The 19977-nt window shown below is 58.0% G+C and overlaps 3 protein-coding genes across 4 annotated transcripts; all 3 read right to left on the bottom strand.

Moving 5' to 3' along the window:
* Positions 1 to 1884: 1884 nt before the first annotated feature.
* Positions 1885 to 11518, bottom strand: DHX38 (DEAH-box helicase 38). Its single transcript, XM_039558076.1, has 26 exons — positions 10994 to 11518; positions 10575 to 10762; positions 10317 to 10418; positions 9742 to 9907; positions 9518 to 9636; positions 9331 to 9407; positions 9089 to 9244; positions 8346 to 8507; positions 8153 to 8260; positions 7175 to 7287; positions 6935 to 7072; positions 6532 to 6718; positions 6256 to 6441; positions 5698 to 5838; positions 5368 to 5478; positions 5176 to 5292; positions 4834 to 4941; positions 4608 to 4720; positions 3897 to 4105; positions 3657 to 3811; positions 3422 to 3577; positions 3212 to 3346; positions 3008 to 3133; positions 2530 to 2625; positions 2242 to 2363; positions 1885 to 2121 (listed from the first exon to the last, which is right to left on the bottom strand). The coding sequence occupies exons 1-26, from the start codon at positions 11308 to 11310 to the stop codon at positions 2037 to 2039; spliced, it is 3693 nt and encodes a 1230-aa protein (XP_039414010.1). The 5' UTR covers positions 11311 to 11518; the 3' UTR covers positions 1885 to 2036.
* Positions 11519 to 11953: 435 nt separating this feature from the next.
* Positions 11954 to 12691, bottom strand: LOC104691959 (haptoglobin). Its single transcript, XM_019288246.2, is given in 3 exon segments — positions 11954 to 12302; positions 12304 to 12501; positions 12503 to 12691. Coding segments are annotated over 3 exon segments (672 nt in total). The 5' UTR covers positions 12671 to 12691; the 3' UTR covers positions 11954 to 11996.
* Positions 12692 to 16134: 3443 nt separating this feature from the next.
* Positions 16135 to 19722, bottom strand: DHODH (dihydroorotate dehydrogenase (quinone)). 2 transcript variants are annotated; one of them, XM_039558083.1, is made up of 9 exons: positions 19660 to 19722; positions 19230 to 19418; positions 18724 to 18923; positions 18417 to 18499; positions 17707 to 17894; positions 17139 to 17252; positions 16674 to 16827; positions 16441 to 16600; positions 16135 to 16298 (listed from the first exon to the last, which is right to left on the bottom strand). In XM_039558083.1, the coding sequence occupies exons 1-9, from the start codon at positions 19678 to 19680 to the stop codon at positions 16229 to 16231; spliced, it is 1179 nt and encodes a 392-aa protein (XP_039414017.1). In that variant the 5' UTR covers positions 19681 to 19722; the 3' UTR covers positions 16135 to 16228. The 2 variants fall into 2 exon arrangements, with proteins under 2 accessions (XP_039414017.1, XP_039414016.1); XM_039558082.1 differs by lacking the exon at positions 19660 to 19722 and having other exon boundaries at positions 19230 to 19496.
* Positions 19723 to 19977: the final 255 nt, after the last annotated feature.

The raw sequence follows: 19977 nt of genomic DNA, 5'->3' as shown, positions 1-19977 counted from the left end.
GGCACCGTCCCAGGGCTGGTGGCACTGCTGCAGCCCACAGCCTCGCCAATGAGCTGGGATCACCACTCTCCCTGTGCCTGTGCTCTGTCACTGGTCAGGGACAACAGGGATGGCTTTCCAGGCCTGCTGGGTGTCCAACAGATACTGCCACAACAGGGAGGGCACTGTGGAGACTGTACAGAAAGGAGAGGGCCAGGAGCCAGCAGCCTTCCTGCCTCCCACCTGGTGCAGGCCAGACTCCTCTGTCACAGGCCCTCCCCAACAGCCCATTGTCCATGGGTTGTTCCAAGAAGGCTCCTTCTGTAGCCTCAGCTCTACACAGCAGGGGCACAGGGTGATTCCAGACCCTTGCTGGGTACTCACAGGTCAGTGATGCACCCCTCCACCTGAAGGACCAGGCGGTGCAGACAGAGATCACCTCCTACCTGGCTGCCCAGAGCCATTTTGACACCAGTCACGATATCCCAGAGGAGCACAGAGAGCTGCTCAAGGTCAGCAGCCAGCAGCCTCCCAGCCACTGCACCAAGCCTAGGGCAAGCAGACAGGGGGGCACAGGAGCCATGACAACCATGCTGCAGGGCTGACCCCTGCTCCACTTCCCCCAGAAGCCCTGGGACAGGGTAGGAGGCAGCAATGCCAGCCTGCCCCCACCACCTCACGCAGCCGGGCACTGGCCAGCCCTGAGTGTCCTGCAGACAGGACAGAGGGCAGCTGTGCCTGTGCTCAGGGACACACAGCAGAAGGCCAACCCACCAATGCACTTCTCTGCAGCTGGGGACACAGGAGCAGAGTCAAGGCCCGCAGCACAGCCCAGCCTGGCTGCAGGAGCAGCTGGGAGCCACCCAGCCCCAGGAACAGCAGAGTCTGCAGCAGCTGAGCAGAGCCAATGAGGCCATCCAAGGTCTGCACCGAAAAGTGGCAGAGCTGCAGCAACAGGTGAGGGCAAGGCAGGACAGAACAGGGATGCAGCCTCAGTGCCAGACACCTCTCCAGGAGAGGCTCAGCCATGGCCAACTACCCTCCCTGCCCCACAGCTTTGCTGGCAGGTGCAGGACATAGACAACCTCCAGGCAGAGCTGGCCGAAGCCCGTCAAGAGAGCACCAAGCAGGCAGAAAAGATTGCAGCCTACATGACACACAGGCAGCAGCTTCATCTAGAGCTGAGGAAGATGCAGAGCTTCAAGAAGCAGAGCAAACAGGAGGTAAGGATGTCTCAAGTCTTCCTGTGAAAAACCAGGAGTCTGTGCTCAGCCTGTGTCTCTCACTGTGCCATGGGCAGACCTACTCCCTCCAGGAGAGGCTGCAGGAGCTGAGCAGCCTAGCCCAACACTGGCAGCAGCTACACCTGGACAGTGAGCGAACTCTGGCTCTGCGAGAAGAGGAGCTGGTTGTCTGCAAGGTGGAGCTGGCATTCCTTAAGGAAGAGCTCAGCAAGCTGACAGTGCAGATGCAAGATACAAACAGGCATTCAAGACACACTGGGCAGGAGGAGATGCAGGAGGAGAACCCGTACCTAATGTTCAGAGCACCTGAGCAGCCCCACAAGTGTGAGCAGCTGAAAAAGTGAGCAGAATTCCTGGCACAGCCTGGCCTGAAACAGGGCTGGGCTGATGGTCCCAGGTGTGCAGGGACAGCTGGGCACCAGCTGCCTGTCCAGGGCATGGGCTGTGGGAGAACTGCCTTTGCAGGAGTATGGGCCAGGCTTGAAACAGGGACAGGCTGTATCTGCCCCCGCAGGTCACTTTAATTTTCTGCCCTGTTCCAGGCTCTACAGGGCAACAACCTAACAGCACCAGCCCTGCATGATTCTGCAGCGCTACCTCCACCCAACACCCACCTCCAGGACAAGAAGCGGCGCAAGACAAAGCAAGGATTAGACTGACAACCTTTACACAAATAAAATTCTTTCTGTTCTGTAGCAAAATTAGTGCCAAGCACCAAAGCCTTCCAGGGCCACAAGCTGTAGAGACCTCAGAATACATTGATCAGGGCAACTGGGCACTACCTTAAGTCTCAAAGCAACAGGTCGTGCGTTCTTAGAGACCAAAGCGGGCTGGGGTGCGTCGTGGTGTCAGGGGCTCCCCCTGCTCCTTTCGCCCAGGGGTATAGATTTTTGTAGATCTGTCAAAGAGGACAAGGGTGATTAATGGCAAATGCAACCTTTTCCTGCACCAGAACTCCCACAGGGAAGCTGAGATACTCCACACAGGCAAGCCATGGGCAGGCAGGGCTATCACCCACCTTGCACTGCCCAGTGGGTTTCGGCGCTCCTGCTCCTCCCGACGGGCACGCAACTGCTCCTCTGCTAAAGCCATTTCCTCCTCCATGGCAGACACTTCCTCCTTGGCACGGCGGCGGTTCTCCTGGAGCAAGGCAGCAGCAGGTCAGGGACAGGAGAGGAATGGCAGCAGCAGACTCCCTGCAGGCCCACAAGCTTGCTCCCTCCATGTCAGAACACACACATACAGCAGCAGAACGGACATGCAGAGGGCCTGCTGTTTGCCAGCTCATCCAGGACAGAATACTTACCTGGCGTGACTTGCCAGCATGTTTGATACTGTAGAACATGGGGCCCAGCTCTGCCAGCCACTCTCCATCCACAGCAGTGACACACTGCATGTATTCCTGCAGGGACAGAAAGATCAGGATAGCAGGATGGCACCCTTGGGGCCTGGGCACCATTCCTAGAGCCATAGCAGCTCCCTTCCTCCCCCACTTGCTGACAGCACTTCTCAGGCTGGGACCATACCCCTTCCAGACAACTCCTCCTGGCCTCAGAAGCTGCTATGGGTTGGATTTGGTGAGACCACAAGGAGGATCAAACATATCCCACAGAGGCCAGAGAAAAATAATGGGGGAAGGGACAAACAGATGACACAGACATGCCTAGTTGGTATAGATGGGAAAGGCTGAGATCTGCCACTCAGATCTCAGCCTCACAGCAAAGTCCTCCCATCTCCCTTGGAGCACTCACCACCCTTCCTGCTAGTCCTCAGCTCAAGCTCACCTTGGTAGTCATAACCAATTCATGGTACACAATGTAGTCTGGTGTGTAGCCCATACCAAACAGAGAGCTTGTGGGGTGTAGGTGGCAGGGCATGCCTGTGCGGATGTTCACATACTCCCCAATACCCTGCAAAGACAAGTTTGCTTAGTCTACCTGTTGCCAGGCAGGGCCTTGCAGCCCCCAGGCAGCTCAGACACCTCTCACCTTCAGCTTTGCAGCCTGATGGAAATACGCAGCACAGATGCACTTCCTGACAACATCCCAGTCTGTACCACAGGATGCCAGGCTCATTCGCTGCTGCACCATAATGTCCTTGAGCTGGGCACGCACCTCCCGCACCTGCAAAGGTGTGTGCTGGTCAGATCCCTCTTCTGCATAAGGCTCTCTCCCCCGGCTTCGTGACCACAGCCTCACCTTCCGCATGGCCTTGGCATGGATGAAGTGCTGATTGCACCACAGGGTAGAATAGCTGTTGTTCTTCCACTGCAGGTAAACATTCAGGTAAGTCAAGTGATCGCTCTCTGGAACAGCAAATTTCTCCCGCACTTGGTCACTCTCCTCCTCTCGGCCCTGAAGGGTAAGCAAAGGACACAGGTTAGTCAAAGGGCAGGGAAGGGCCCTGAGCTGCTGGAACAGGAGCATCTTGTACCTTAGGCCGGTAAAAGATGGCAGGAACAGACAACATGGAGACAACGAGCAAGATCTCAGAGCTGCAACCCATGTCACAGGAGACAATGAGCATTTTGGACAGTGCAGGGTCCAGTGGGAACTCCACCATGAGACGTCCTGTAGAGGTCAGACCACCTGTAGGAACAGAACAGCAATCACTGATCAGCAGCTGGGCAGGCCCCAGTTCCATGGGCTGGCAACTTACCCCAGCAGCCAATACCTGTGTTATCCAGGGCCCCCAGGATCCACAGCTGGTACATGGAGTTCAGCATATTGTCCTCGGGGGGTGGATCCATGAAGTGGAACTGCAGCAGGTCCTGCACACCCAGGGACTTGAGCAAGAGCACTACATTGGCAAGGTTGGTGCGCTGGATCTCAGGCACCGTGGTCGTCAGCAGCTCATTCTTGTAGGCACTCTGGGTGTAGAGCCTGGGAAGAGATGCCAAGAGCATGCTCCTCCTGTTCCTGCCACTGTGTTCCTTGCAGACTTGCCAGCCTCTGCCCAGCCCAGCCCAGCATGGTACAGGGCAGCAACCCTGCACCCAGCAGCAGGACCTGGGGAGGCACTTCTACCCCAGCCAAAGTGGGGTGTCCCCAGCACAATGGGGTGTCTGGGCTGCAGCACAGCACATGACCAAGCACAGCCCTTCCCTGGTCTCACAGCATAGCCTGGGAAAGGCTTTTGACTTGGCTCTTATCCTGATGGCATCCAGGGCAGACGAGCCACCAGTGAAGATGGGCACAGGAAGAAAGTGGAGCACATCCTTTTCTCTGCAGAAGCACTGGGTCCAAAGGCAGCCTTCAGGCCTGCCTACTGCCCACATCCCCCCAAAGTTCAAGATAATGAACAGCTCCAGTGAGAAAAAAATATACATAACCTGATGCCAAGCTGAGGCTACAACAGGAACAGGAACACCAGTGATGTGCCTACCTGAAGCAGTGGCCTGGCCCTGTCCGGCCAGCTCGGCCGGCCCTCTGATTGGCATTGGCCTGACTGATGGGGTAGATCTGCAGTGCATCCATGCCTATACGGGGGTTGAAAACCTTCAGGACACAAGAAGATCAGACAGAAGTAAGAGGAAGGCTGGATCATGACCTCAGAACTCCCTCAACCTACCCCAGAAAGCAGAGACAAAGCACAGGAAACCCAGGCTCACCTTCAACTTGCAGTAGCCAGAGTCTATGACAAACATGATACCATCCACTGTCAGTGATGTCTCTGCAATGTTAGTGGCAACGATGCACTTCCTGACCCCATCAGGAGCCTGCAAGCACACTACACATCAGTCACACCCCTGGGCATGGCTCTGCTCCACTGTGGAGGAGCGCAGAGCAGCAGAGGGACAGGGATGACTCTTGGGAAGTGGAGTGGGGTACATGCTTTCTCTCACCCTCCACATGCAATACAGAGGTATATCTGCACTTCTCACTCTGCTCTGCACTGCCTCCTGCTCCAGTTTTCCCTGTCCCCACCCTAATCACAAAGCACACATCAGCACCTTCTGGAAGATTTTGGCCTGCAAGTCCGAGGGCAGCTGAGAGTAGATTGGCAGTACAGCAAGAGCAGGCGCCTTCTCCAGCTCCTCAAGGTGCTCCACAATTTGCTCTGAGGTCACCTAGAAACAAAGAGGGGTGAAAACATCAGACTGAAACAACAAGGGGATAGGACAGTGCCTGCCCTTTCAACTCACCTCGATATCCTCCTGGCCAGGCATGAAGACGAGGATGTCTCCAGGAGCACCAGACAAGTGGACCTGCAAGGCTTGTTTCACTGCAGCCTCCACATAATCCTCCTGTGGGGTCTGAACAGTACAGCCCAGGTTAATCTGGACCAATATCCTTACCTGCCTTATCTTAAAATGATTCTTGAACAACGATTTGTAATGCCTTGTCCTGTGTCCTGTCCTGTAGCACACCACAGCCACTCCTACCCTGTCCTGTGTGTCCCCCTCAGAGTGCAGCACACCTACTACACAACCCCCTCCTGCCAACAGAATTTCAATCCACAAGCTTGACTATACCTTGCTGAAAAGAATATCCACAGGGAAAGTGCGCCCAGGAATGTGGAAAATGGGAACATTCCCGAAGAAGGAGGCAAACTTATCTGCATCCATGGTGGCTGAAGTGACAACAAGCTTCAGATCCGAGCGGCGGGCGACCACCTAGAAAGCAGATGAAAGGAGCAGTATGGAAGGGGCATTCATGCGTGGCTGTGGGCTGTTTTCATTCATACTGAGACAATGGCACAGGACAGAGCTTCTGCTGTACTCCAGAGGCACTGGCTGTGCGTGCCAGCGAACACTGATGCTGTATGGCCAGCACCATTAAGAAGGCCTGCAGGTGCAGGAAACCTTAAGCCAGCAAAGCCCTCTGTATCAGTAGTTCTGACATTCAGCCAGCAAGACTCTGGTAGCACTACAGGAGACTTAACCCCCCAGAACCAGGGACCAGGATGCTGGAGCAGTCAAGTGCAGACAGAGATGTGGCAGCTCTGCTTCTCTCTCCTAGTCCTGGCAGAGAAGGGCTGTCCCAGTTCATGTGCCCCATCCTGCTGTCCTCTAGCCCAGGATCACACACACCTCCCGAAGCAGCCCGAACAGCACATCAGTGTTGAGTGAGCGCTCATGTGCCTCATCCATGATGATAGCACTGTAGTTGTCCAAGTCGGCCTCCCGCAGTGACTCTCGGAGCAGGATCCCATCTGTCATGTACTTGATCACTGTGTTCTCAGATGTGCAGTCCTCAAAGCGGATGGCATAGCCTACCTAGGAGGGCAGAGATACCAGGAAGTCTTCCAACAGTCCCATGCACTCACTGTCATTGGGTGGCACCCCTGCACTCCCTACCAAACTCACCTCCTCCCCCAGACGCACGCCCATCTCCTCACTGACTCGCTTGGCCACAGACATGGCAGCCACTCTGCGGGGCTGTGTGCAGCCGATCATGCCGTAATCAGTGTAGCCATCCTCATGGAGATACTGCGTCAGCTGAGTTGTCTTCCCGCTCCCCGTCTCCCCCACCACGATCACAATGCTGTTGTCTCTGAGGAAAAGGAAGAAGTATTTCTTCATACACCTTCAAAGAAGGGCTTTTGTGTTCTCTAGCTAAGCATCATCCTACTCAGGTGGGAGAGCTGAGCAAACAAAGTAGTGGGTTTGTTTCCTGAGAGTACAGCTTCCCAGCAGTCATGATTCTGCAATTCCTCAACTGAGTTCCCAAACATAGGCCAATGCCCTGGAGATGCCGTGGCAGCCATACCTGAGGATGGAGAGCAGTTCCTGCTGTACAGCAAAGATGGGCAGGTATTGTCTCTGCTCCAGGATTGATTTCTTCTTGGCAAACTCACTGCTGGCTTCACTTTTTTCTTTCATGTGTTCAGCAAACTTCTGCTCAGTTCTAAGGAAACACCACAAGTCCTGAAACTGCCTCTCCACACACTTCGCTATGCCCATAGCCCCCATTACCAGCTGAGCAAAGTAATTCAGAGCAAGCCCCTACTTGTAATCCACTTTTCCATCTTCTGTCACCATCTCATCCTTCTCCTCCTCTTTCTTGATCCCCATAATGTCTCCCAGTTTGGTGCCTGCCAGCTCCCAGTGCTTGTGCTGAGCCTGGAAGGAGAGAGAACAGCACAACTTTGCCACAGCAAGCACAGACAAAATTCTTCCCCAATCCTACTCATAAGACTAGGAAAAGGATATTAGTCCCACAATTCCCCAAAGCAGAATGTACACTCCACTCCTACATCAGGTTCCCCTCTTCCAAATGAACTGGAGCAGAGCTTAAGACACCAGGATGGATACAGAGACTCCAGGCACAGGATTACAAACTGCCTCCTAAGACAATAGTTCTAGCTGCTGGCCCTTCTATTAGATTTGAACTTAAACCTACACAGATGTGAACCAGAGATAATCTTCCTGCCTTTGCCAGGTGCTCACAGGCTTCCCTCCCACCTCTGCTATCAGTTTAGCTACCAGCACCATTCCACTCATAGTATAAGTAGCTCAAATCCAGCCCAGTTTCAGTGTACAAGGAACACATCTGTACTTTCCCCACAGCTATTATGTGAGCTTTAGAGAAAGTCCCTAGAAAATACCCCCAAAAACTAATCTTACCCCATACTCCTCCTCCTCACAACTCTTCTGCTCAGACATGACAAGGTACATCCTGCTGCCATACTGCTGCCTGCTGACTGTCCCCAAGCTACCTGGCATTCTTCCATCTGCTTCCTTCTCCCATAATCTGTATGTCCAAGTACACAGTGATTCATGTCCCAGGCAGTGCCCAAGAAAATGACATCACAGCAGCTGCTATGAGGCAATGTAGTAAGCTGGGCTCTCAGATGTCCCAAGTCACAAAAATATGAACTCCTTATCATCACTGCTGCCAAAGCCTGAATGCTGCAGAGTCCAAACAAGGCTGTGAGGAACTATGTAACATGTACAGTGGGCAGTAAGCCAAAGGGCTGCAGCATACCCTCTTACGCTCCTTTTGCTCCCTGTGCTTGCGCACCAACTGGCTGCCTTTCCGAGCTATGATGGCCAAATCCGAGGTGGCATCCTTCACAGGGATGACTGGCTCTGGCTGGAGGGAAAAGGCACTGCTTTACTAAAAAGGCCTCACGTGTATGGGGCTCTCTGCCATCAGTGCCTTCAGCCACAGTCTCTACCTGCTTGGTGAAGACAATCCTTCCATCTAGGAAGGGGGGCACTAGATTGTGCACCAACAAATGCACTTTAGCAGAGTTATCCTCCTCAAAATCTTCGTCCACTTCAATCCGATGGACCACACCACTGGTCAGCATGCGATTTGTCTCCCAGCGCTCATTATCCTGCAGGAAACAACACATCAGAAACACAGAAAGCCCCAGAGATCACACCAGAACACCAAGCATGGGCCTGGGCTCTGCACTGGTAACAGGATGGTTCAAATCCAGTGAGCCTGAAAGTAAGCACAAGGGAAGGAACAGTAATTGGAAGCAGAAGAGTACAGGAAACTGCCCATGTGAAGCAACAGGACTGCCTCCAAGGAAATGCATGATAGATATTGCCTGCAAGGCACTCAGAATACATCAGGAAGCCTGGACACAGTCCTGCTCATGTAAAGAGAGCAGCTGCCCCCAGCATCCATTGGGCCAACAGCAGATAACCCCAGTAATGTATCTTGCACTCAGAACAGCAGGAGCATGGTTCTCTGCACTCCTGCTGCCCTGGACACTGCAATCCACCAGCCACTCCAACTGGGAATTCTGCCCATGCAGGAGTTTCAGGGCTGGATTTGCCAGGAGAACTCAACCACAATTTCCCTGTGAGCACTCCTTCAGCCTGGCCCGAGAGTGTCCTTCTTCACCTGAGAGCAAGGACTCAACAAGTGGATCTTTCAAGGGCAGCCAACCCTGTGTCCTGGCCCTACCTCATTGATCTGCCGCCGCTGTGCTGAGATCCGCTTCTGCCTCTGCTTGTGCAAGTGCTGCTCACGCTTCTTCACATACTCCTCAGAGGAGTAAGCCAAAGGGTTGTGAAACTCATCATAGCCCTCATCCATCATGTACCAGTCTCGGTCAGCTTGCTGGGAAGGGAGAGGTGCAGCACTGAGCACTGTCAATTCCCCACAGCCTGGTGGCCCCAAGGCCCTGGCCTGCACCAGATTCTCACCCGCTGGTCATCCTCCCACTGCTGCCGCTCCTCCTCCGTCTCAAAGGCGATGCCCTCCTCCCCTTCCGTGCGTCGCCCTGGGGTGAGCCAGATGGTCCAGAATGTTCCCAAGGAAACCCCAACACTGTGCCACAGGAAAGGGGATTCCACACTGCCCACCCTGGGCAGCTCAGCCCAGATTCCTCACCTTTCCCTCGGGACAGGCGTGGCGTGGCCCCCAGGTGCCTCCGGTCATCAGCCCATTCATTGTATTTGTATGATGGGGTGGGCAATGGCGTCTTATCAGAGTACCGGCTCCTCACAGACCTGAAAACAAAGCAGATGGGAGGAACTGGTGCCCACAGCCAGGTACTTCTCATATGCATACAGTCCCCTTTCTGCAGCTCACAGGACAGCCTCAGACACTGGTACCTGTCCCGCTCCCGTCGGTCCGTGTCCCGCAGTGATGACACTCGGTGGCTACGCTCTGAGTCTCGATAGGAAGGTGCAGGAGATGGAGATTCCCACTGCGAGCGACGGGCATTGCTGTAGCCACCATCATCTTCCTCCCAGCTGGAGCGGGATGGTGTGGCTGCATCTGCCAGAAGAGATGGGGTTTGATACCTGTTGTTCAAACAGTGGCCCTGGAGCCACCTAACACCTTCTAAGAAAGGAGCATGGAGAGAGGGTACCCACTGGTCCTCCCTCTAAGAGAAGGAGCTGACCCAGTGATTCCAAGGAATTTCCAAAGGATCACATTTCCACCACACAGACCCAGAACAGACCCTATCGTGCAGAGATCTGCCAGATTTTCAGACGCACAGAGCTGGTACATTGCTCCCACACCCAGGTCGAGCTGGGAGTTTATGCTTGCCTGAACCACAAACATTAAAAGGTACAGGCTTTTCTACCACCCCTGTCCTGCAAAAATAGCAGGAAGCATAAAAAATCTCCAAGCCCCTCCCTGTTAGGCCTCACACAAGAGCTCTACCGGGTCCTACTCTCACCTTTGGGCCGATGTCGGGGGCTTTCAGGTTCACTCCTCCTGCCACTCCGTTCTGAGGAGCCATCCCTCTCTGATCTGCTGTGATGACTCCTGTCCCGCTCCTCTGCAAAAAGAAAATAGGATCAGGTGCCTACTGCACAAACAGGCTTCCCAAGCCTGCTGCAGAAATCACCACAAACATTAATAAAGACTACAAACAGGCCAAAGGACAAGCCCAGAACCAAACCAAGAAGCATCACAAAGGTCTCTGAGCAATTACCACGGTCTCGTTTACGATCGTGGTCCCGATCCCTACTGCGTTCCTTCTTTCGTTCCTTCTCCTCCTTAGAGGAGGCAAAGACTCCATGTTCCCGACGCTCCCTCTCCCGCTGCCGGCTGCGTTCCCAGAACTCCTCGCTGACACCCCCTGTGTAGGAAGGTGTCTCCACGTGGACAGAGCGGTAATGTCTGTGCAGGCAGAGCAGAGAGAAGAAATGTTCAGAAGTGCCGAGCAACAGCTGCCGTTCGGCTGGTCTCTTACAACTCCAGTTCCAGCCTCTGCCATAGTGCCCCGCAGTCCCCCACACGCTCCACACCGGAGGCTGCGGCCCCGCCTGTCACCGACTGCGCTCACCCTGCGCTCCCTCCCCGGCCGGACGCGGCCAGCGCCGGCACCAGGAACCCCCCCGCAAACCCCACCTGTTCCTGCGAGCTCTGCGGTCGCTCCGGTCGGCCTCGTCCTCTTCCTCGTCCTCGGCGCTGCCCGCCTCGTCACGACCCTCTTCCCAGTCCTTATAGGATGCGACACGGGATCGTTTCCCCCCGGCCGCCTCCTCCTGGCGCTCCCGCCGCTTCTGCGCCGCCAGCACGTCCAGCCCCAGCAGGGAGACGCGCGGGGCCGGTGCCTTAAAGACGTGCTGCTCAGCGCCACGCGTCCGCAGTACCAGCCCGCCCGCCTCGCCGCTCAGGCTCGTCCCCGACAGCCGATGCAGCGAATCCTCGCTCGCCGCAGCCATCGCGGCCGCAGCGCCGCGCGGGCCCCGCAGTTCCCTTAGCGACGGTAACCCGGCTCGCGGAGCGCCGCCATAGCCGCCCCACAGTGCTCGGCGGGAGGAGCCCCTCTAGCCAAGTGCACCATAGACACAGCGGCCAGAGCCTATGGGAGAGCCGCCACCATAGAGTCCCAGCAGCGCTGGACAAGACGCGCTTCCTGTCCGGGGGGACTTCCGGCGTACGCACCCTCCGCAGGGTCACGTGGGCGCGGGGCGGGGTTACGGACCGAGGGGACGCGCGGAGACGCCCACGGGGAGAGTGCCCCGCGAACGGCCCACACCGTGCGGGGCCGAGAGTCCCTCAGAGCCCGTGCGGGGACCGAGAGTCCCTCAGAGCCCGTGCGGGGGCCGAGGATCCCTCAGAGCCCGTGCGGGGACCGAGAGTCCCTCAGAGCCCGTGCGGGGGCCGAGGATCCCTCAGAGCTCGTGCGGGGGCGGAGAGCCCCTCAGAGCCCGTGCGGCCCCGGACCCTCCGGCCAACGCCCGCCGAAAGCCCTGCAGGCGACCACACGCTCATCCCCGGTAGATGGGCCCGTGCAGCGACGGGCACAGAGACCCTGCACGGACGGACGGACAGACAGACAGACGCGCACACACGCACACACCCTGCAGCCTGGCGCGCAACAGTTTTATTCCCTCATGGTTCTGCCTCAGCCAGCTGCCACTGTCTCCTTCACCCAGGCCACGACATGCTTCACGTCCACGCCGTACTTTGCAGCTGTGCAGGTCTTGTCATAGCTGACGATGCCACCTGCGTACCAGGTGTCGTCATCGGGATCCTGCACGGCAAAGGCTCCGCCTGCATCCCCGTAGCAGGGGTCCTCCCGCAGCTCACTCATGCCCACGCAGAAGGTGTCATTGCCAAGCATGGGCTGGACCCAGTAGGACACATCCTGCGCACTGTAGTATTCCCAGCACTGCTCACTCTCGGCCACTAGCAGCATCACGTACTTCATTCAGCCTGTCGGGAAAGCTAAAGGTGGCACTGCAGCCCCAGCCTGAGATGTAGCCCACCTGTCCTGGGTGCACATAGCCCTTCTGGGCCAGGCAGATGCGCTTCACCTCCTCGCCAAGAAGCACCTTCTGCTTCAGCTTCAGCAAGGCCAGGTCCACAGCCTGTGGGTAGCTGGGGTGCAGCACAACACGCTCAAATGCCCAAGTTGGGCTGCTCCCGGCTGCCCAGGAACAGCTGCAGTGTAGGGGCAATCTCTTCCAGCGTGGCATTCTCACTGTGGATGTTCAGGTACACGTTCCTGCCTGTGTTCAGCAGCCACTGGTCACCGATGAGTGTGGCCCTCACGGTCAGGTTGTGGCGGGTCACCATCCAGCCCTGCCAAGGGAAGCTGCCCTTCGGAGCCAGCATGACCCCAGTGATGCACTGCCTGGGGGGGTGGTTCTTCGGCTTCCCACACACTACATAGGGCAGGGGAAGGCCCAGGTGAGCCCCCTGAACCCAGCAGGCGCCAGATACCTCCTGGTGCTCAGCAGCCCCAGGGAGCAGCACTGAAGATGGAGGTTGTGAGCAGTCCCTGCAGCCCTTCAGCTGCCCAGACTGCCCACAGCCCCCAGCCACTGCAGTCTGCTCTCACCTGGCTCACAGACAGGCACATCCTTAACAGCCTCAGGGCTCACCCATACCTGACTCTCATCACATTTGTATGTATGTCCCTTTGGAGGGAAACCAGAGTCAGCACCACTGCCCTGCTTGTACCTCCGTGGGGCTTAGATGAACAGGAGTAGCTATTCATACCCCCAATGAAGTGGGGTGGAGTGTGAGGATGGATCACCTAGTATTGGGGCGGCCCCACACATTCTCTAGAGCTGGGCAGAAGCCCCATCCCTAGGTGCTGTGCCCATGCTGTGTACCTCACCATCACCAGAGCTGCGCAGCTGGTAGTACGGGTCGCAGTGGTACCTGACCAGGTGCTCCACGTGGCCATGTTCAATCTCCACAGGCTTTGCACACCTCCGCTCTCCAGGCAGAGAATGCTCAAGTGGCCCAGAGCCAGGACAGGCTCCCACCTCCACTAGGTCCCTCCCTAGTTGTGTCTTCCCTGCCCCCTGCCTGCTCCCTGCCAAACCCCCTCCCAGCTCTGTCCAAGCCCCAGTGCTCCCCCCCTTGCCCTGGAAGGTACCAGTGGCAGCTGCAGTCCCCAGCACACTCCAGGCCAGGCCAGCGATCGATAGCTCTGCAGGAAGGAGAGGGCAGCCTCAGCATAGAACTCCTACTCTTTGCTCTCAACTGTGGGCTCCACCAGGACCCGGGGCCCTGGCCGGGCTCATGCCCTGTCCCGGTAGGAAAAAGGGGCAACTCCGTGACCCGGGGCTGCCCATCAGACAGCCGTGAGTCAGACCTGGACCCTGCTGCTACAGAGGTCAAGGCTGCAGTGTTGGGACCTGGGTGCTTCCAGGCCCAACAGTGGTCCTGCCATGGCCCTCTGCAGGGCCAGGTCCTCAGCCGGGCAAGAAGGACGGACACAGCACTGAGCACATCCAGGGACATATTGGTGTTGCTCACCCCATGCTCAAAGCAGCCTCCTCCTACAGGTCATTCCTGCTTGGGGCTTCCTCCTCACCCCTTTTATTACCACTTCCTTTGCGCCAGTGCAGCCCATGAGCTCCAGATCTCCTGACCCTGGTGCCTGCAGCCAGCACAATTCCCAGCAGGAAGAGCACAAAAAGCCACACCTTGCTTAGTGCCAGCGTGGCAGAGGCTTCAAGGAAGCTGCCAAACCCTGACAGGAAGCCAGCATGCCAAGAGTTTCTCAGATTTTGCAGCTACAAATATGGGAGAGGGAGCTGGCTGCAGATACTGGTACCCTGGCACTGTGACACCAGCTAAGGCTCACAGAGAGCAGACCAGCCTCGGCCCCTGGTAAACCTGCCCTGTGCCTACACCTACCATGGTCCCTGCAGAACACAGGTGGCCGCCCCACTGCAGGCTGGGGCACAGGAGGCAGGTCCCATCCCATTCTGTGCCTGGCTCTGCCCACACCATCCAGAGCTGGGGTGCCAGTGACCTGGGCAGTGCCAGCCTGGCTAGCTGAGGGGTACATGTCTCATGCCAGGGACAGGCTCTGAGGGACTGCAGCCAAGCTGGCTTCCTACCAGTAGCCACCTCTTCCCATGCAGCAGGCTGCAGCCCCGTGTCCCAGCAGCCCCTGGCCCTTGGGGTGCAGGTTGTCTGTTACAGTGCGGATACTGTAACACGATGTATTAAACCAGAAGGTCCGTAGAAAGAAATATGGACAGATTCTTGATAGCTGTTTCAGAGATGTTTATTTCTCCAGCCACAGGGCCGGGGCTCTGCCGAGGAGCTCCCTCAGTCAGGGGACCTGAGGGTCCCTGCCCACGCAGGGAACACAAAACAAACAGTGGGGAACGAGGCTGACCAGGGCCAGGGAAACCCCATGTCTGTCCCCTCAGGGCCCCTCTCCCAGGGCTACATGGCAGGGGGAAGGGACCCCGACAGTTGTCAGCAGTGTCAAGGGCCCAACCCCAGCTTACAGGAACTCACAGCAGCAACCACTGGCTAGCGGCCAGTTAGGTGTGGCCAGCCAGCAGCAGGGGTGGACTGCAAAGTACATCAGCCTGTTCCCACAGTCTGCCTCCCACAAGAGCAGAGCAGAGGAGGGAGCCAGTGCAGCTTGGCCTGCTGGGGGTCTTGACAGTGCCCCCCTTCCACTCAGATATTCCAGTCCTTCAGCCTCAAGAGTGTGTCCAGTTCCAGACACCCTAGAAGGTGGCTTTTCCATCCTCTGTGAGCTTCTTTCCATCTCATGGGGTATTCTGTGTCTCTAAACAATGCAGGGCTTGACATCCCTGGCCCAGCACCAGCCAGACTCGTGCCAGCACACAGAAGGCTGGAGTCCAGCACAGGATGCATCAGCAGCTCCAATCTGTGAACCTTGCCAGCACATTAGGAAGGTGCTGTGTCACCCTCAGACTGGGAGAGCAAGAATCTCCCAGGCCCTCTCCAAAGCACATCAACACCTCGGCCAATGGACCAGGTCACACCCCTGTTAGAACAGTGAGAAGTGTCATCTGTCCAGGAAGAATCCAGGAAATGAAGAGGATAGTGCAGGGGGCTGCAGAAGCGGGGAGCAGGCAGGCGATGGCCCTGACATGAGCCGAGGGCCACCACAGCGTGAGGTGAGCTGCTGTAAATAATTTTGGTGAAGTACTGTGGCACAATCCTGCTCTGCAGGGTGGACTGTGAGAGGCTGCTGAGGGAATGCTGTGTGCAAGGTGAGCTGTTGCTCAAGAAAAGCCTGACTGCAGTGAGTTCAGGGTGAAAGAAAAGTCAGCACCAGAGGTCCCAGAGACAAAACCAACAGACAGAAGCACCTTTGATCAGGCCCTTTCCACAACTGACAGGGCATGACTGCAGCCATCTCCAAACGGCTGCATACTGGCACCCAGCACCACCACCTTCCCTCCCTGCCAAGGGCCCAGCCTTGGGCAGAGGTCTCTGCCAGGGTAGGCCTGGTGCACTTGTCAGTCCATCCCAGAGCTCAGCTACCCTAGTAGCTTCTCCCACCAGGAAAAGTGGGAGCAACGCTGAAAGAACTGATCCTGCTCAGCTGAGGAGAGCTAGGCTGCATCACTCCAGGCCCTGGGGTGTCCCCAGAGCAGTACACAGGACCAGGTAAGCCAAATGTTTATTGACACTCAGTTGTGCTGTCCACAGGGAAGCCAAAACACAGCCCTGAAAAGCAGCACTGTTGTGAAGGCCGCATCCCCTGCTCCCCACCAGTGCAGCCCCTGCTTCATCAGACTGTCCCAGGGGCTGGAACCAGGACCTCGTCTCAGTCCCAGCCCGCCCAGCTCTGGAATTGTCAGACCCATCTCTGCCTGGCCATGGCTCCTCCCAGCTAGACCTTCATTCTGCAGCATGTCCGCACCGGTGATCTGCTCCAACGGCCTCCATGACGTTCTTGAAGCCCTGCTCCCTAACCAGGGACAGTGTGTGGTGGCACTGGGCTGGTACTGTGGCTCAGCCCCACAGTGCCACTGCTTGGGCACCAGCATACAGCTGTCCAGAGCTCCCCTAGGCCCAGGGGGTCTCTGGGGACATGCCTGGCCTCCACGCACCTCAGCAGCTCCTCCAGTTCCCGCTTCACTGTCCCCACCACTGGCGGCCCGTGGTACACAAGTGCTGTGTACAGCTGCACAAGCGAGGCTCCGGCACGGATCTTCTCCAGGGCATCCTGCCCATTGCTCACCCCACCCACACCGATAATGGGCACCCGGCCTGTGGGCAGGCACAGGGTCAGGATGGCACAGGCAACACTGGCATGTGCCCCCAAGCCCTGTTCTCCCATCACCTTGAGTGAGAGCGTACATCTCCCTGATGACCTGTGTGGAGAGCTCCCGTAGGGGCTTCCCACTGAGGCCCCCAGGCTCCATGCGCTGCCTGCTCCGGAGGCCGCTGGGGCGGCTCACAGTGGTATTGCTGACTATCAGCCCATCCACACCTAGCTGCAGGGGCAGTAGTGTGAGGACACAGCTTCTGCAAACAGCCCTCCCCTCCCCTCCCCTCCCACCAGGTCAGGACCACCCAGCACACAACCCAGAAACATGCCTGGGGACAAAGCTACCCCTCACTGCCTGGACTGTCTGTGTCACACAATGCCTGGGTGACACACATGGGCCCGCACAGACTCTGACTTACCCAGGACACCATCCCTACAGCAGCAAGAGAGCTGCAGGTATACCTGTCCTTCAGAGAGGTGACTTGCCAGGACCACCACAGTCCTGCCTCTGGTGGCCTCCCCTTCCTGCCTTCTCACCTCACAGACAACGCTGGCGATGTCCTGCTTGTCCTGTGCAGTGAGGTCAGGGGCAATCTTCACCAGCACGGCTGGCTTATGCTCGCAGGGCAGCAGGTCCCTCTCCACCAGCACCTGTCGGTGCACGTGGCAGTGCATGGCAGGGAGATGCCTCCTGCCCCAACGAGGAGCTAAGGACACCCACCAACAAAGGCAGTATAGGGACAGGGCCTGCTCCTCTACATGGCACCAAAGACTGGAAAGGCACCCTTGGCACAGGGCCTGGTGCACACAGCAGGCACAGGACCCCAGTGATGCCTGAAGTAGTGGGGTGGACGGCTCGCTGCCTCTTCCAGGAGCAAGTGGAGGGCAATGCCTCACTGCTCCTGAGCCCTTTGCCCCAGTACACCCCATGGCAGCAGCTGATCAAGGGACATCTCAGTGGTCCTGCCCACCACTCTGGAAAGCCACCCCACTCCTCCCTGTGCTGGGGTAAATCCACTGGCTGCAGCAGTGCAGATGCTGCCAGGGGATGGGAGGCATCCAGTGCTGTAGCTGTGGTTTAGGCTGCCTGGGGGGAGGCACCCACCTTGCTCAGCAGGTCCCGCAGCTCAGCCTTGCCCTGGAGGTCCCGCAGCCCTGGGGTGTTTGGGCTGGACACGTTCACAACTAGGTAGTCAGCCAAAGGACCCAGTGTCCGGACCCCAGCCACATAGTCAGCTGCAGCATCAGTAGAGCTCTTGTTCTTGCCCAGGTTGACTCCAAGAGGCATCCCAGCTGGAACACAGACAGCTGAACCAGGGCAGCAGGCATCACCCAACAGCCAGAGCACCCAAAAAACGAGGTCCCAGGACCAGCTAAATTTAACATGAGAATATGCAGCCCACATATTTCATAAGGATTGGCCTGGGACTGTCCTGCAACCACAGGAGCATTGCCACAGCCGCCTCAGTCAGCACCTCCCAGCACCATAGCCTGCAGCCTGGCAGAGGTTGCCCTCAGGATCTGCCCAGCTGGAGTCCTCTTGGCTTTGGCTGTCAGCAGACACATCCTGCCCAAAGCAGCAAGTGGAGCTTGATGCCAGAGAAAACAGCAGGAGAAAGGTGCCTAGTCACAATGCCAAGCGTGAGAGACTACAGCCCCAAGAGAGTCCTGCTGTCCAAGAGTACCTTGCTCTAGCCAGGGTGCTCCTGTGCCTGGATACTGGCATTACACACCAATCCTGGCCTACAGGTACCCAGGAGATGCCCAAAACTACCCTGCAGACCCCAAGAGCAAAAGCTTACAAGCTTGTCTCACCACCAGTGAGCCTGATCTGTGTCTCCTGGCGGGCACGCAGCCTGCGCTCCACCGCGACATGGCCATGGCTGTTGAATCCATACCTGCACCAGGACAGAGGGGGCTCAAGGCTGCGTTATGTCTGTGAGCCCTAAACAGGACACGTGAGAAACACAAGGCAGACGTGTGGTCTCGGCAGCTTTGCTCAGCACATCCAACCAAAAGCTACCACAGCACCAACCACAGACCTGGGACCACCCAAATATGCACTCTCCCTCAGGGTAGGCAGACTGTAGCGCATGGCAGAACAGCTGCCCTCAGATCCCACCTGTTGATGACCGCTTCATCCTCTGCCAGCCGGAAGACCCTGGGCCTGGGGTTCCCTTCCTGGGGCTTGGGTGTGACAGTCCCCACTTCCACAAAGCCAAAGCCCATCTTGAACAGCCCGTCCACAGCCTCACACTGCTTGTCGAAGCCAGCAGCCAGACCCAATGGGTTACGGAATCGCTGCCCGAGGACTCGCACCTCCTGCGGGGCTGGAGCTGGGTCAGAGCCCACGGACTCCGGGAGCCACAGCCCCGCTCCGACGCCGCTCCCGACAGACCCAGCCGCCTCCCCTGCCCTGTGGGGTGTCCTCATGGGATGCCTGCCCGAGAGTCCCTCGTCGCCCCCAACGGACTGCGACAGGACCCGGCTGCCTGCGCACCCCCCTGGACCCTGCGACCCACCCCTTACCCCTCTATCCTGGCCGCCCTTCCCACCTCCCCACTTCCCGCCCTGGTCCCTGCGCCCCACCCGCGGTTCCCCCTCCTTCTCCGCCCTCGAGAACCGCACCAGCGCGGGGCCGTCCGGACGGGTGGAGGGCAGCAGCCCCAGGGCGGCGGCGCGCAAAGCCAGGCCGTGGGCGGCCTCAGGGGGCAGCGCCCGAAGCGCGGGCATCACCGCCGCGTAAAGCCGCTCGTCGCCTGCCGCAAGCGCCGATCCCAGGAGCAGCCCGCAGCCTCCCAGCGCCAGCAGCCGTCCCTGCGCCAGGCCGTCAGCAGCGCCCCAGCACCGATCCCCCACCGGCACCCACGCCCCTCCCATCCCGGTACCGATCTCATCCCGTTCCTTCCCCTCCCAGTACGCCGGCCCCGCTCCCACACCACCCATTCCATCCGTCCCGTCCCGGCACTGTCCGCTCCACCCCGGCTGTCCCCAGGGTCCCATGAGCGGCCCCCCCAGGACGGCTCCGCTTTCCCCCCGACAGCCCCCGGCCGCTCACGCGCAGCGGCGCCGCCATCATGCCCAGCCCGACACGTGAGGGCCCTTCCGGGGGCCCCCTCCGTGATTGGCGGAGGCTGTACCCTTCCAGCCAATAGCGACGCAGCACGGTCGAGGCAAGAGGCCCCAGGCGGGGCCCGCGCTTTATTGGAACGAGGGACAAAGGGCCCGAGGCCCGCGGGAAGCGGGCACGGACAGGGACAGTACAGGTGCTGTACAGCCGCGGGCAGCGTCACGGAGAGGCATGGCAGAGCTGCAGGCAGTGGCACGGACAGGTACTGAACGGTCCCCGGATGCCTCGTCCCCAGCTCGGGTAGGG

The sequence above is a fragment of the Corvus cornix genome, chromosome 11 (assembly GCF_000738735.6).
Source record: "Corvus cornix cornix isolate S_Up_H32 chromosome 11, ASM73873v5, whole genome shotgun sequence".
NCBI lineage: Eukaryota > Metazoa > Chordata > Aves > Passeriformes > Corvidae > Corvus > Corvus cornix.
This window is presented reverse-complemented; position numbering and strand designations above follow the sequence as displayed.